General features: G+C 40.6%; 1 protein-coding gene across 1 annotated transcript; it reads left to right on the top strand.

Annotated features, from left to right (window-relative positions):
- The first annotated feature begins 4328 nt into the window (after positions 1 to 4328).
- On the top strand, positions 4329 to 11528 carry ANKRD1 (ankyrin repeat domain 1). The gene is made up of 9 exons (XM_071563321.1): positions 4329 to 4417; positions 5824 to 6003; positions 6563 to 6700; positions 6784 to 6891; positions 7550 to 7648; positions 8746 to 8844; positions 8989 to 9087; positions 9253 to 9351; positions 10579 to 11528. The coding sequence occupies exons 1-9, from the start codon at positions 4388 to 4390 to the stop codon at positions 10687 to 10689; spliced, it is 963 nt and encodes a 320-aa protein (XP_071419422.1). The 5' UTR covers positions 4329 to 4387; the 3' UTR covers positions 10690 to 11528.
- Positions 11529 to 11995: the final 467 nt, after the last annotated feature.

Below are 11995 nucleotides of genomic sequence, written 5' to 3' on the forward strand. Positions count from 1 at the left end.
GGTATAGCAAGATTCAAAAACTAGAAGACTTAAGTTAGACAATTTGAAATTCTAAATAAAAATAAAGTTTAAAATTGCCAAAGCTTCTCTGGAGTGAAGTGTAATTCTCCTTTGTTGCCAGTCAAAAGTACTGCTCATACTTTATTTCAGAGTAGGTGGCCAGCATAGATGTGTGTTGGATCATGACTCAAGTGACCAGGATTTGCAGGCAGGCTCTCACTGTTCTCTTCTTTAAGCACTTTTCTTTTACTGCCCAACTTGGAGTTGTTCTTCAGTATTTATGAATGGCAGAAACCTTTTAGACAACTCTACATCAATACAGAAAGTCTTCTTGCAGCAGCTGAGGGAGTAGTGTACATTGCTGACCACACACAAATGTAGTCAGAGGTTACATGAACAGCATCAGCACAGCTGTGCTGGAGCAGCAGGACCCTGACCTGTATTGCTGACTAACAGTCAGTAGATAAACTCATCTGACCATGGATAACAACCATCCTGGTGTGTTTTGCTGCACTTGCTTGTTAGCCGAGATCCATTAAGATGAATTATCCAGAGCTGTGTGTTGTAGAAATGCCATTATGATAAAGTTCACAGCCTCAGATAAATTCAAATCCCTTGTTTTTAAATAGAAATCATAGTTGTACTTTTTTTCTATTATGTGAAATCCCCAACCCTGATGTCATTTGAGGAGAGTTTTTTTTAAGCTATACCCTAAGAGATGCAACTATTGATTCATTGCTGGTTTGGGTTTTGACACCAGAGGACTTTGATGACCTGCTAGATTCTGACTCCTTTGTTTCTCCAATAATGACAGATCTGAAAAAATAGATTTGTAATATAATTTTTGACTTTAGTAATTTCTTACATTCTAAATTTGTACTGAGGACTAACTTTATATTCATAGGCGACATAATTTTGTGGGGTTTTTTTCCCCAAGGAGGAAATGTGCTTTGTTTTAGCAGTTTCATACACAAAAATACACATTGATAAGAAGTCTCTAAACAGATGATGTAGCGATTCCCTGATCACTTTAGAAAAGGCCGACAGAAATACATATCACTATGTTGAAAGATTTGGAAGGAGTGGTATAATTTTCATAATACAGTTAACTCATTTCCAAACTGCTTTTGACAAAAGTATCAAAGAGTATACGTTATATATAATAAAATAAATAAATAAAATTTAAAAAATTAAATAAAAGAAATTAAAGTGTTTCTTTCCTTTTATGGAAAACCAACAGCTAAAAAAGAAAAAGGAGGAACAAATGCCGTTCTTGCAAAATGTAATTCTATACTGCTCTGTTGTATGTGGATGTATGTAAAGTGTGCTGGATTTTCACACATACTGCAAAATAAACAAGCCATTACACACCAACATATTATTAATCCAGGAAGAGTAAGATAAAGGTTACTTCATTTTCTGTGTACCCTGGCTGCACACACGTGGAACACAGTCTGCTGGATCAATTACCTCTTGGGTGCATAACCCCTCCCCAACAACTGATTTTTTCATACCTTTACTTATTTAGCAGCAGGAAAAGGACAAGGACAGCCAGGCACAACGGCATCCAAAGGGCAGCATCTTCAGATGCACGGACAGAGCCAAGGACAGAGTGCTGGAAAATGCAAGGTAGATGAGGACAGCAGTGATGGCATTGAAAACATGATCGTCATACACTTGACAGGAGGTGGCAATATCATCTGTATCACACATGATGCTTTCACTCTACCATTAATCTCTTTAAAAAAATTAATTACAAACGTTCTTTACATAAGTCAGACAGTTTCTGTTTCAATAGCAGGGAACAGTGTGCCTTAGTTTTCCCTCTGTCATGCCGAGCCTACCGTCCTTTTGTGTTTTCTCTGTGGAGGATTTTTGTGACAATATCCAGTTGCCTTAACACCTTTTGCTCTGCCCTTATCCTTCAGTGGAGTGGCAAAAGTTTTTCAGATTCCCGTTACACATAGCCCACTGACCATCTCCTATTACCACCTTAATGAGAAATCACTTGGTGAAAGGTGATTAAGTTGTTGCAATCCAGCACAAGGTTAGAAGCTCATTATGCTACTTCTCGCTCCAATATTAAGCAAAAGTGATAAGCCACGAGTCTTAGCTGATATGAATCAATGCATTTCTGCTATTTCAATAGTGTTGCCTTGGTTTACATGACATTGCAGCTTAAAAGCATTTACCATCAGGTTAATTTAGATCCCAGCCTTTGGTTAAAGTGGGTTTCTGTGTGCCACCAATTTAAAACAGAAACTTGGGATAATAAATGAATTTTTTTTTCTATTCTATGTTATTGTTTTAGTCATCATGGATGGGATGCCTTAAAGATAAATAAGCTGTGGGGTTTGGGTAGCACTCATGATGCAAGATTTTGGTTTCTGTTTCCCCTCAGAGCACTGAGGTTTCCTGTAAAGCTACTCTGACTCTGGATTTATGTACCATTTGCAGAGGAGGATCTATCCACTTAAAGCTTCCAGTTTAGGCTTTGCCGAGTCAGTTTTATACATCAGGCTGTTTAAAAAAAAAAGAAAGAAAAAAGGGAAAAAAGGAAAGCAAAAAAGGCAAAAGTTAGCTTCAAATACGAGTCCAGAGGAAGCTCACTGCTTCTTAAACAGTTTTTGTTCTCTTACCACATCAGGTCTCTGCTGTGATTTGTTTCCACTAAACCACAAGCACTCTGTGCAGCCATCCTGTTAGGGTTGTGGATTTCAAGGCAATCACCCAAAGAAGAGTCATAGAACAGAGCAGACTCAAGTAAGCTCTTGCAGCACCTTCGTAAACAGAAAAAAGCCAAAAGGAACTGCAAAACTGGTGTGAAAAAAAGGCCAGCAGTGTGATTCAGGACATACCACTTGGGGCAAATGATACCATTGCTGTACTTAGGTTTGGAAAAAAATGTCCTGAAAAGTTCTCTTGCTAACACATACTCTATTTTAGTTCCGGGACTCATCCTCTAATGTCATATATATTCTAAGTAGTAAAAGAACCACCTGATGTCCAGCTTCATTTCAGGGAAAGGGAGGGCATAGGTATGATGGGCACTGGAAGACAAGTTTGGATGTACTCAGATTACTGGGGGATAGTTCAGAGGAGAGACACCTTGAAAGGTCAGTGTCAGGAATGCAGCATGCTAATGATGCTAATGATATAAAAAACATGCAGGATAGTTAGGTCTTGATTTGGTGAAGAACTTATGTACATGTTGTACTTGAACCACCTGAGCAGCTGTATTCATTTCAGACAGGTGACCCACATGCCTACAGCCAAACTTACACCTCATCAGACAGGAGCTCCAAGCATTGCACAACTATACAAAACTGATTTTTCTTGGCCTTTATCCACATTCTTTGAATACAAAGATTAGTGCATCTTCCTCTTACAAAACTGCCTTCTGCTGGTGGTCATTCTGATTCATGGAAAACGTTTCCCAAAGGATTTAATAGCTCCTTTTCCCCAAAACACACACATAATATTTGTCTGTATCTCATCCTCAAAAAATGAACTAAAATTCTGTGCCCCTATTCTCTCATATCCAAAAGGAAAATATTGCCTGAGAAAACAAAAACAGTAAAGTTTTACTTTTTTTCCTTCTTTTTTTTTTTTAACAGGACAGAATTTATTTTTCAGCTTATGACAATTGACAATGTTCCAGAAAAACTCAAATCTTGCTGTTTTGAGATCTTACACTGATTGTAACTTATGTCATAGGCCCTTTTAGCACCAGAGACATCATTGTGGCTTAGTAATCCCTCAGAGAATTCCTTCCAACAAATATAGATTGTCATCCTGATGAGAAAAAGCCTTTCCCCTAAAACTGTTTATCATCTGAGAATAAATAGCAATGAAAAGAATGGCTTTTCGAGACTTTAGAGGAAAATATTGCTACAAGCACTGTATATAAGACACTTACCCTTTCCAGTGTCTTACAGTCATCTGAATGTCAATTAAAAAAAAAGAAGATAAAGTTGTAATGCTGTATCAACAGGCAGCTGTCCTAGTGGGCACTGGGAACACAGAATGACTCGCATTGCTGAGCAGTGCAGTCATTGCCAAAGAATGATGAGCTCACATTTCATTCCGATTCACAGGGCTGGTGCAGTCAGACTGTGAGGCTCACCGCTGACGCCCCTCCCTCCCTGCCCCGACACCAGATCTGGCTCGTTAACATGTCTGGAATGAGTGCCAGCCCACCTCTCCGCTGGCAAGCACAAGGGGCATACTTGGATTCCCAGGTTGGAAGATTATCTCATTCAAGCACAGTTCTCCCAAAGATATATAAGCAAAGTGAGTGTGGTGGTCCCTGCAGAGCTGGTCTGAGCCCTTGGGAGTTTCAGCCACACAGGCTGTCCAGGAGCACAACCTTTAAACACCAGCAAATATGACAATGATGATGAAAGTAGAAGAGCTGGTAGGTACAACCTTCTTTTATTTACTCACAATTACTTTTCTTTCTAGACTGCCATAACACTAAGGTAGAGAAAGACTACCTTTCTGGATCACTGATTTAGCAGGTTACCAGCACTGCTGTGCTGTAGGTGGAAACCCTTATATACTGTTACTTATGCTCTTATATTTTCATTTTAACCTTTCTTTGGGAAATGGGCTCACCATGGATACAGCTACAGAGGTTTTGGGATTCTCCATCAGAGCGCAGTTCACTAGGAAGAAGAGACTGACCACTGATTTAGCTGTTTAATTGCCTTCATCCTTGACTTTAATTTTTTTTTTTTAGGAGCTGATTTTATGATCACACTAAGTAGTTCCAGTCTACTAGGGAATGAGAGAAAGTATTAATGCAGGGAAACTGAAGTATTTTATAATATTAAACAAACAATTTAGTAATAGTTTTGTTTTCTAATAATAAACTAACTGTTCCTATAACCACTGCTGTTCATGATGTAAATGAGCCTTTGAAAAATAATGTTTAAACCACACCACAACTAATGGGACATTCCACTGCAGGGTTTAGATTGTCTGATCTTATTGAGAAACTGGGAAAACAAGAATGATCCAGTAAAACACAACTTCTAGATGGCTATGTTGAGATACAACTGCCATAAAGCTTAACTAGTTATGCTGTCTTAAGTTCTTTGGCAAACGTTATCTCTTTGTGCAACTTAATTTGGCATCAGAAATATTTCTGAAAGCTATGGAAAGCTGTGCTGCTGCACAGTGCCACAAAGCTTCTGCATAGAAAAAACCTTCTGCTATTCTGCTGTAAATGGGACTTTGGTACTGACAGTGATGGGTAAAACCAGCCTTGAAATGACACAGCAAGCTGATTAAACTGCATGTTTCAACAAAGCTGGAAGGTCCTAATGGACACTACCTGCTCAGTTCCAGTACTCAACACTCGCATGGTGAGGGTGGCTGGTTGGGGTGGATCTTTCCACAACTGCCTTTCACAGCCTTCTGATGAGTCTGACGCAGGCGGCAAGTGAACAAATAAGAAAACCCTGAACCAAAAGGATGCTCTTCCCAACCCCCTGGCTCTTGTTGATACAGCAGCACCTCAGCTGCAGCCAGGCAGGTAGTCAGACCGTGAGTTGGCTTCATGCACCTTGATCCAAGACCTGAAGATGGCAAGTGTGGGTTGGTGTGAGGTTTTGGGAGATCTGCCATGAAGCAAGATTGCTCTAGCCATTTGCACACACAGCTGACCCAAGCACAGGAGGAATGATGTCTGCACCCACTGTGTCACACATCCCAAGAGCAGGATAGGAATGAGGTGCACCCTGGGAATCCATGTTCCCAGGTGATGGTAACCACAGTCATGAAACTGCTGATTATATTAAATCATGTTTGCATTTACAGGTGACTGGGAAGAAAGCTGATGATAAAGAGACTGGCAGCTTTCTCCCTGAGGACTTCAAAAATGGAGAGTATGAAGCTGCTGTGAGATTAGAGAAGCAGGATGACCTAAAGACAGTCTCTGAGCACTCACTGACACGAGGTGATCTGACTTACGAGAAGGAGAAAACCTTAGAAGCAGAGGTAGGCTCTTGGGTTTTCTGCTCAGATGTTTTATCATCTTGTGTGCGTTTCCTGCTGCAGTCCTTGAAGTTTTGCCTCTTTCTAAGTTGGAAATACATGCATGGTGAACTAGATAAACTCCTTTGGGAGATCACTACCAAAGGAGGTTGGTCTAAAGTCCCCTGAAGACCATGGAGATCTGCTGACTTCTGTAGCCAATGGGTGCAGGCAGTAACACTTTGAGGCAGAACCCAAAACACCCCCTATAATGTCTGACTGAAACCGCAGGGGTTCCCTCCTGCCCAGTCATCTCTGCCAGCTAATTCTTTGTTATCTATGGGTTTTTGCTGTACAAAAAACCATAGATAACAAAGAATTTCTCATACACTTAGTAACTTATTCTAACGGTCAATTAGCCCTACCTGCAAATAATAATAATAATGATGGTGAAGACAGCTTATTTCAAAGTTCATCCAGTCTTAACTGAATTCAGCTGAATAGTAATACATGCTGTCCTGCACTGAAAAGGAAGAGGTGGTCACACTCAGTTCAACTTGTTTGCTTCCCTGATTTTTTTCAGCTGAAGAAGAAGAAACTAGAGGGGAGGACAAAACTTGAAAACTTGGAGGATCTTGAAAAAATTATTCAGTTGAAGAAGAAGAAAAAATGCAAGAAAGTGAAAGTGCCCATTTTAAAGGAACCGGAACCAGAAGCTATTGTAAGTTACTTAAAAGTACCTTGTTCTGGAGTGATGGGGGTTTGTGCCAAACACATTTATGCCCTCTGTTTTCTTTCCATCAGACAGGACCGGTTGATATCCCCACATTCTTTAAAGCTGCACTGGAGAATAAGTTGCCAGTAATTGAAAAATACCTGTCGGACAAAGGGGATCCAAATGTCTGTGATGAGGTACAATCTTCCTTCCTAATGCAAAGCCTGCTACAGAAGAGGGGTTATTACAAAATAGAAATAACTTTTACCTCAAGGTTTTGTAGCTTCTATCCTTATGAGGAGAAAAAAGGGGCAGTGGGGTAGAAGTAAATACAAGCTAAAGGTTTTGTACACCAAGTTTTCTAGTGATAACCAGGCCACTGAGAACCTTCAAAGTCCTATTACCTCTAAAGAATCTTTAAAAGAAAGCTGTTGGTGCCCAGGAAACCCTGATTTTCAATAATAGGTGATCTTCCAAAGCTACAGATGAGGAGAAACTTGTCTGCAGACAGACAGACATAACTGATGCTGCCTGCCCTCATATTCCATAATGCATAAGCTGCATTTGCGAAATGCATCATAGCATGGTGGATGTGCAACTCAACAGGCACCATACTGAATTTGAATGCCATACTGCAGATACTTCTCACATCCTTTAAAATTCTGGGTAGGAAGCTCTCGGCTATCAGGTTGCTATAAACATTTAGCAGATTTCAGGTGTCAAAAGTATTAGCTCTTAAAAATGAATCAGCATAGAGTATGTATTTGCCGTCCACCTGGGGAGGAGGGGAGAAAACATTTAAAGATATCCTTGTGTAAGGTGTAATGTCTGACCTGGTACTGTTTTAATTGCCAGTACAAACGCACTGCACTGCACAGGGCATGCTCTGAAGGACATCTAGAGGTGGTGAAGAAGTTGGTGGAAGCTGGAGCCCGGCTTGAACAGAAAGACATGGTACGCACATCCACTCACACCTCTTTCCAAAAACTGCTCATTATTTTGTAAGTGACAAGAGAAGCTCTTACAGAAGTGCTTTTTAGAGACAAGGAGTATTAAAAGACCTTACAAGGTCTTGTAAGTTTATCCTTATAATAGCGCTGTTCACAAGAGGTTTCAGGTGGAGTTGTCTGCCTCGCTTTGCCCAAATGGTTGCTGGAAAACACAGGAAGTGGAGGAACATGCTGGCCAGTAGTGCCACAAACAACAAAGCCTAACTTAGGGTAGGAGAGCTGAGGCCAGGCTGCCACTTCAGCCTGAGAGCAGGTGCTGGAGATACCACTGTCCCACACATGTATCCAGGGCTCACTGCAATGCGCACATTCTACACCAGGATTTCAAGGCTAGATCGGGAGAGCCTCCTGCTCCTCTGGAATGCCATCCACAGGGCTTGCTGACTATCAACAGCTTCTGCAGCTGTTTTTTTACTTCTCTGCTCCTACCTCTTTGTCCCTCAGTTGGCACTGGCCAGCCTTGCTCTCCCCACACTTAACCCAGCAGTGCTCATGGAGGGTGTGAGAAGCAGGATAAACAACAGGCAGAGTAGGACAATTCCACTCCTTCCAGCAGAGCTCAGGGCAGAGAAATTGAATCTTGTAGAAGAAAAGGGTTCTAATTCACTTTGCAGACCTGCATAAGTTGTGTGTTTGTTTTTTAAAAAGAACCATTCTTTCTCTTGAGCTTCATTTTCTATGCATTTTAGAACCCAAAAGGCATTGCATTAAAAATATTAACTAACATATACCAGCCACATACCTGCCAAAGGCAGCTTCTAAGGTCACAAAATAGACAAAACACATCCTTTTTCACAGCAGTGTTGCCAAGATCTCTGTGTTTAGGAGCAATACATAGCAAGCATAAACAGTGAAAGTCACAGTACTGCAGAAATTAGTGCAAAATAAGGAAAGCTGTTACTTAGAAACAATTCAGTCATCACAGTGTAGTCCTTTAGGTTACATTGCATAAAAATTATTTTGGATTAATTTAGAAATTTGATCAAAATAATTTAATTTTTTACATATAATGATGTATTAATTTACTTTTTCCTACTGAAGCTTCATTCTACAGCTCTGCACTGGGCATGCCGGGGAGGTAGCCTGGACGTTCTGAAATTCTTACTGGACAAAGGGATAAACATAAATGCAAGAGACAAGGTATGCACTTCTGGGACTCTGCAGCTTTTTTAATTGGAGATGAAAAGTTTACCCTTACTCCCAGCAGATAATTTTGAGCAGCTGTTTTTGAAGCAGTTTGTATCTGTTCCATGCCACTGACAGTTTCCTCTCCTCATCCCTCAGCTGCTCAGCACCCCTTTGCACGTGGCTGTGAGAACAGGTCGGTATGACTGTGGGGAACACCTCATTGCCTGTGAAGCAGATCTCAACGCCAGAGACAGAGTAAGTACCAACAACCTCTTACCTGTCAGCTACCAGGTAGCATCAAGCTGCTGTCTGCCTTGGTAGTTCCACTGGCCTGTAAAAACCCCTGACTGTGCAGCTGGGGCTGGACTGTGGTGCTGGACTGCTGGGACTGATGCTGTGGTCCATGTCCTGTGCCTCCAGGAGGGAGACACTCCGATGCACGACGCCGTGAGGCTGAACCGCTACAAAATGATCAGGCTTCTGATTCTGCATGGAGCAGATCTAACTCTGAAGAACTGTGTAAGTAATAGCACAAAAATGAAGTAATTAAAAATGCTTTAAAATAAGTTTCCCATCATAGCAGTTCCATAGGTTTCAAGGCTGAGAGAGACTATTGTGAAGAGACTTAATTAGATCACTTCAGAGCTAACTAAAGCAGAGCTGAGACAGGGGAAGTGTAACTTGGGGGAGGTCAGGGAAAAAGAGAAAAATCCAGTACCTCTTTCAAAACCAGAAAGCATCAGTTGCCACTTAAACAACATCACATCTTTCTATGATTTATCTTAATTACTTTTATATATTGAGAAGATATGATAGACATTTGCTTTGCACTACTCCTGGGCTTCAACCACCACTGAGACAACAATGATAGCACCTTGTCAGAGAAATCTACTTTCTGTTAAGCCCATAGTTGATGGCCAGCCCCAGCACTACATCTGGATGATTGGCTGTTAACTTTATCATTGGGCAACAAATCCCTGGGGCTCAGCAGAACTCAAATTCAAGAAGCCCCACACCTGACTGCTTACAGCTGCTGCAGCTGCAGCAGCAGCATCCTTGGAGCTCTGTGACCACTTATTAAAATATAGCACATGATACACTCTTTCCCAAATCGAAACCAAGAAGCATGGGGTTTACCATTGCCAGTCAATGTTTTTGATTAGCAATCAATCAAAACTTCAGGGGACAAGAAAACAGTCACTGAAGCACTCTGCACTCCCTACTCTCTGCCCACCTCCCTGAACTGGGGCCAGTCCTGTCATTATCCCTCAGCAGGGTATGACAGTGATGGAAGGTACAGCCCCAAAGGCCAGACTTGCTCTCTCAGACTTTGTCTGCACACAAAAGTTGGTCTTATTTAAGTCCTGTGGTTCATGCCCAAATTAAACCAGTACAAACTCTCACCTGAATTCTGAAATAAACAGAAGAGCATTGTACTGAGGGTTCACTTAAATATATTTCTAATCAGTTGAAATGAGAACAAAATAAACATCTGCATGCTCTGCTAGTCACAGTATTTACCATTATGATTAGACTCACTGAAACCCAATGAGATTTCATCACAAGTATGAACAGGACTCCATAGAGCAAAAGTACTCTGATCTTAGGGAGTGAGACAGTCTTGAGCCTGTGTGTGCAGAAGGGTCTCAGAACAGGCAGATGCACCAAACAAGTACCTAGGAAAGAACAAGGGCTTGGTCATCACTGGATGAAATTAAATTATGCTTCCTCTGCTTTTTTAACCAGCAAGGGAAAACCCCTATGGATCTGGTCCTTCAGTGGCAGAATGGCACCAAAGAGATATTCAACAGCCTGAAAGACAATTCCAAAAAGAGGGTCCACCTAGGCAAATTCTGAAGAGAGAAACCGGACTGCTCTCTTTTCACTGCTTTGAAATGCTTCACATGAACCTGGATGAAAATGGCCTTCAACATGGTATTTTTCTTGAAAATATTTATGGCACTGCGTTAGTCGAGATAACTTCACTGAAAACTGCAAAAAAACTCAAACAAACTGTGAAGAAATTTTAAAAGACAGGTTATGTTAAAATTCCACTGGTTCTAAAATGGCTTTATTTATTTCTATTTATTATTTATTTATTTAAAAGTAATTTTTAATGATTCTCAGTATTATTTAAGCGCCTTTTTTATAGAGCTTTATATCTTAATGCAATCTTTGCCAGCAAGATAAATCCTTTTGTCTTAAATGGCAGTATTTCTGACTAATTAGCAACTTTCATCAAGCCTTCCATTAGCTTTAAATAGCAAATACTTGCAATGTTGCCTTGTCTCTGCTGAATTCTCACTATTAAAATAATCTGTGAAATGAACGGTGATATGTGGAAGAGCAATGGAAGAAGGTATACTGAGGTGTCAAGTGGATTTAAAGAAGTAGTTGAGTAATGGTGTTTACACAGGGTTTGGCAATCATGGTTGATAAACAGCTCGAGGACAGAGCTCCAACCATCACGTAACCACTTGGACTGGAGGATTTAGATGTAATGTTGTGAAGGTGAGAGGAGACAGTACCAGAAATGTGAATTTTTTCAAAGCTAGACTACTATGATGTAAGATGATTGAAGAATACAAAATCAGATTATGTATATTTGTAAATTTGTACTGCTTTTTCTGTACATTTTGAACTGATTCATTTCAGATTAAATAAATAGAGTGATTCTTTTTATTTGCTGGAGTTCATGATGGAGCAGTGAGTGTGCATGGGGTAATTTTGTCTCTCTTTACAGGAAGTTCCCGTCCTGGCCTCTAAAATTCTTAAAAATTTGAAAAACAAGTCTCAGTTGCCTAGAGCAGCCAGTCCTTGAGCCACCTCCTTGCCATTGTTAGATAAATTCCATCTCTTACTTATTTTAATGAAGGCAAATATGAAAGTAGAAAGGCAGTACTTAAGTTAATAGTAAAACAAAGTTACAGTTTTATTACTAAGTTCATTTTAAAAAAATCTCATTTCTAAACAAGTCAGTACTTACTACATGTGGGGCAGCTCCAGTTACTCAAGCCAAGGGAGATGCCAAGTCCTGTTGGGAAAAGCAGACGCTTCTCCCTTTGCTTTAGCAGAAGCAGGACAACCGTCACACTTGCTGCCAGCCAGGGCACCACATCCCATTTCATAGAATCGTGGAACAATTTGGGCTGGAAGGGATTAA

The sequence above is a fragment of the Pithys albifrons genome, chromosome 9 (genome assembly GCF_047495875.1).
Source record: "Pithys albifrons albifrons isolate INPA30051 chromosome 9, PitAlb_v1, whole genome shotgun sequence".
NCBI lineage: Eukaryota > Metazoa > Chordata > Aves > Passeriformes > Thamnophilidae > Pithys > Pithys albifrons.

Bases quoted from the DNA above. Each gene is read 5' to 3' on its own strand.
- ANKRD1 (XM_071563321.1), top strand. From the start codon at position 4,388: ATGACAATGATGATGAAAGTAGAAGAGCTG. The intron at 9,088-9,252 runs GTAAGTACCAAC...CTGTGCCTCCAG, and splicing joins ATCTCAACGCCAGAGACAGA to GAGGGAGACACTCCGATGCA. The intron at 9,352-10,578 runs GTAAGTAATAGC...TTTTTTAACCAG, and splicing joins ATCTAACTCTGAAGAACTGT to CAAGGGAAAACCCCTATGGA.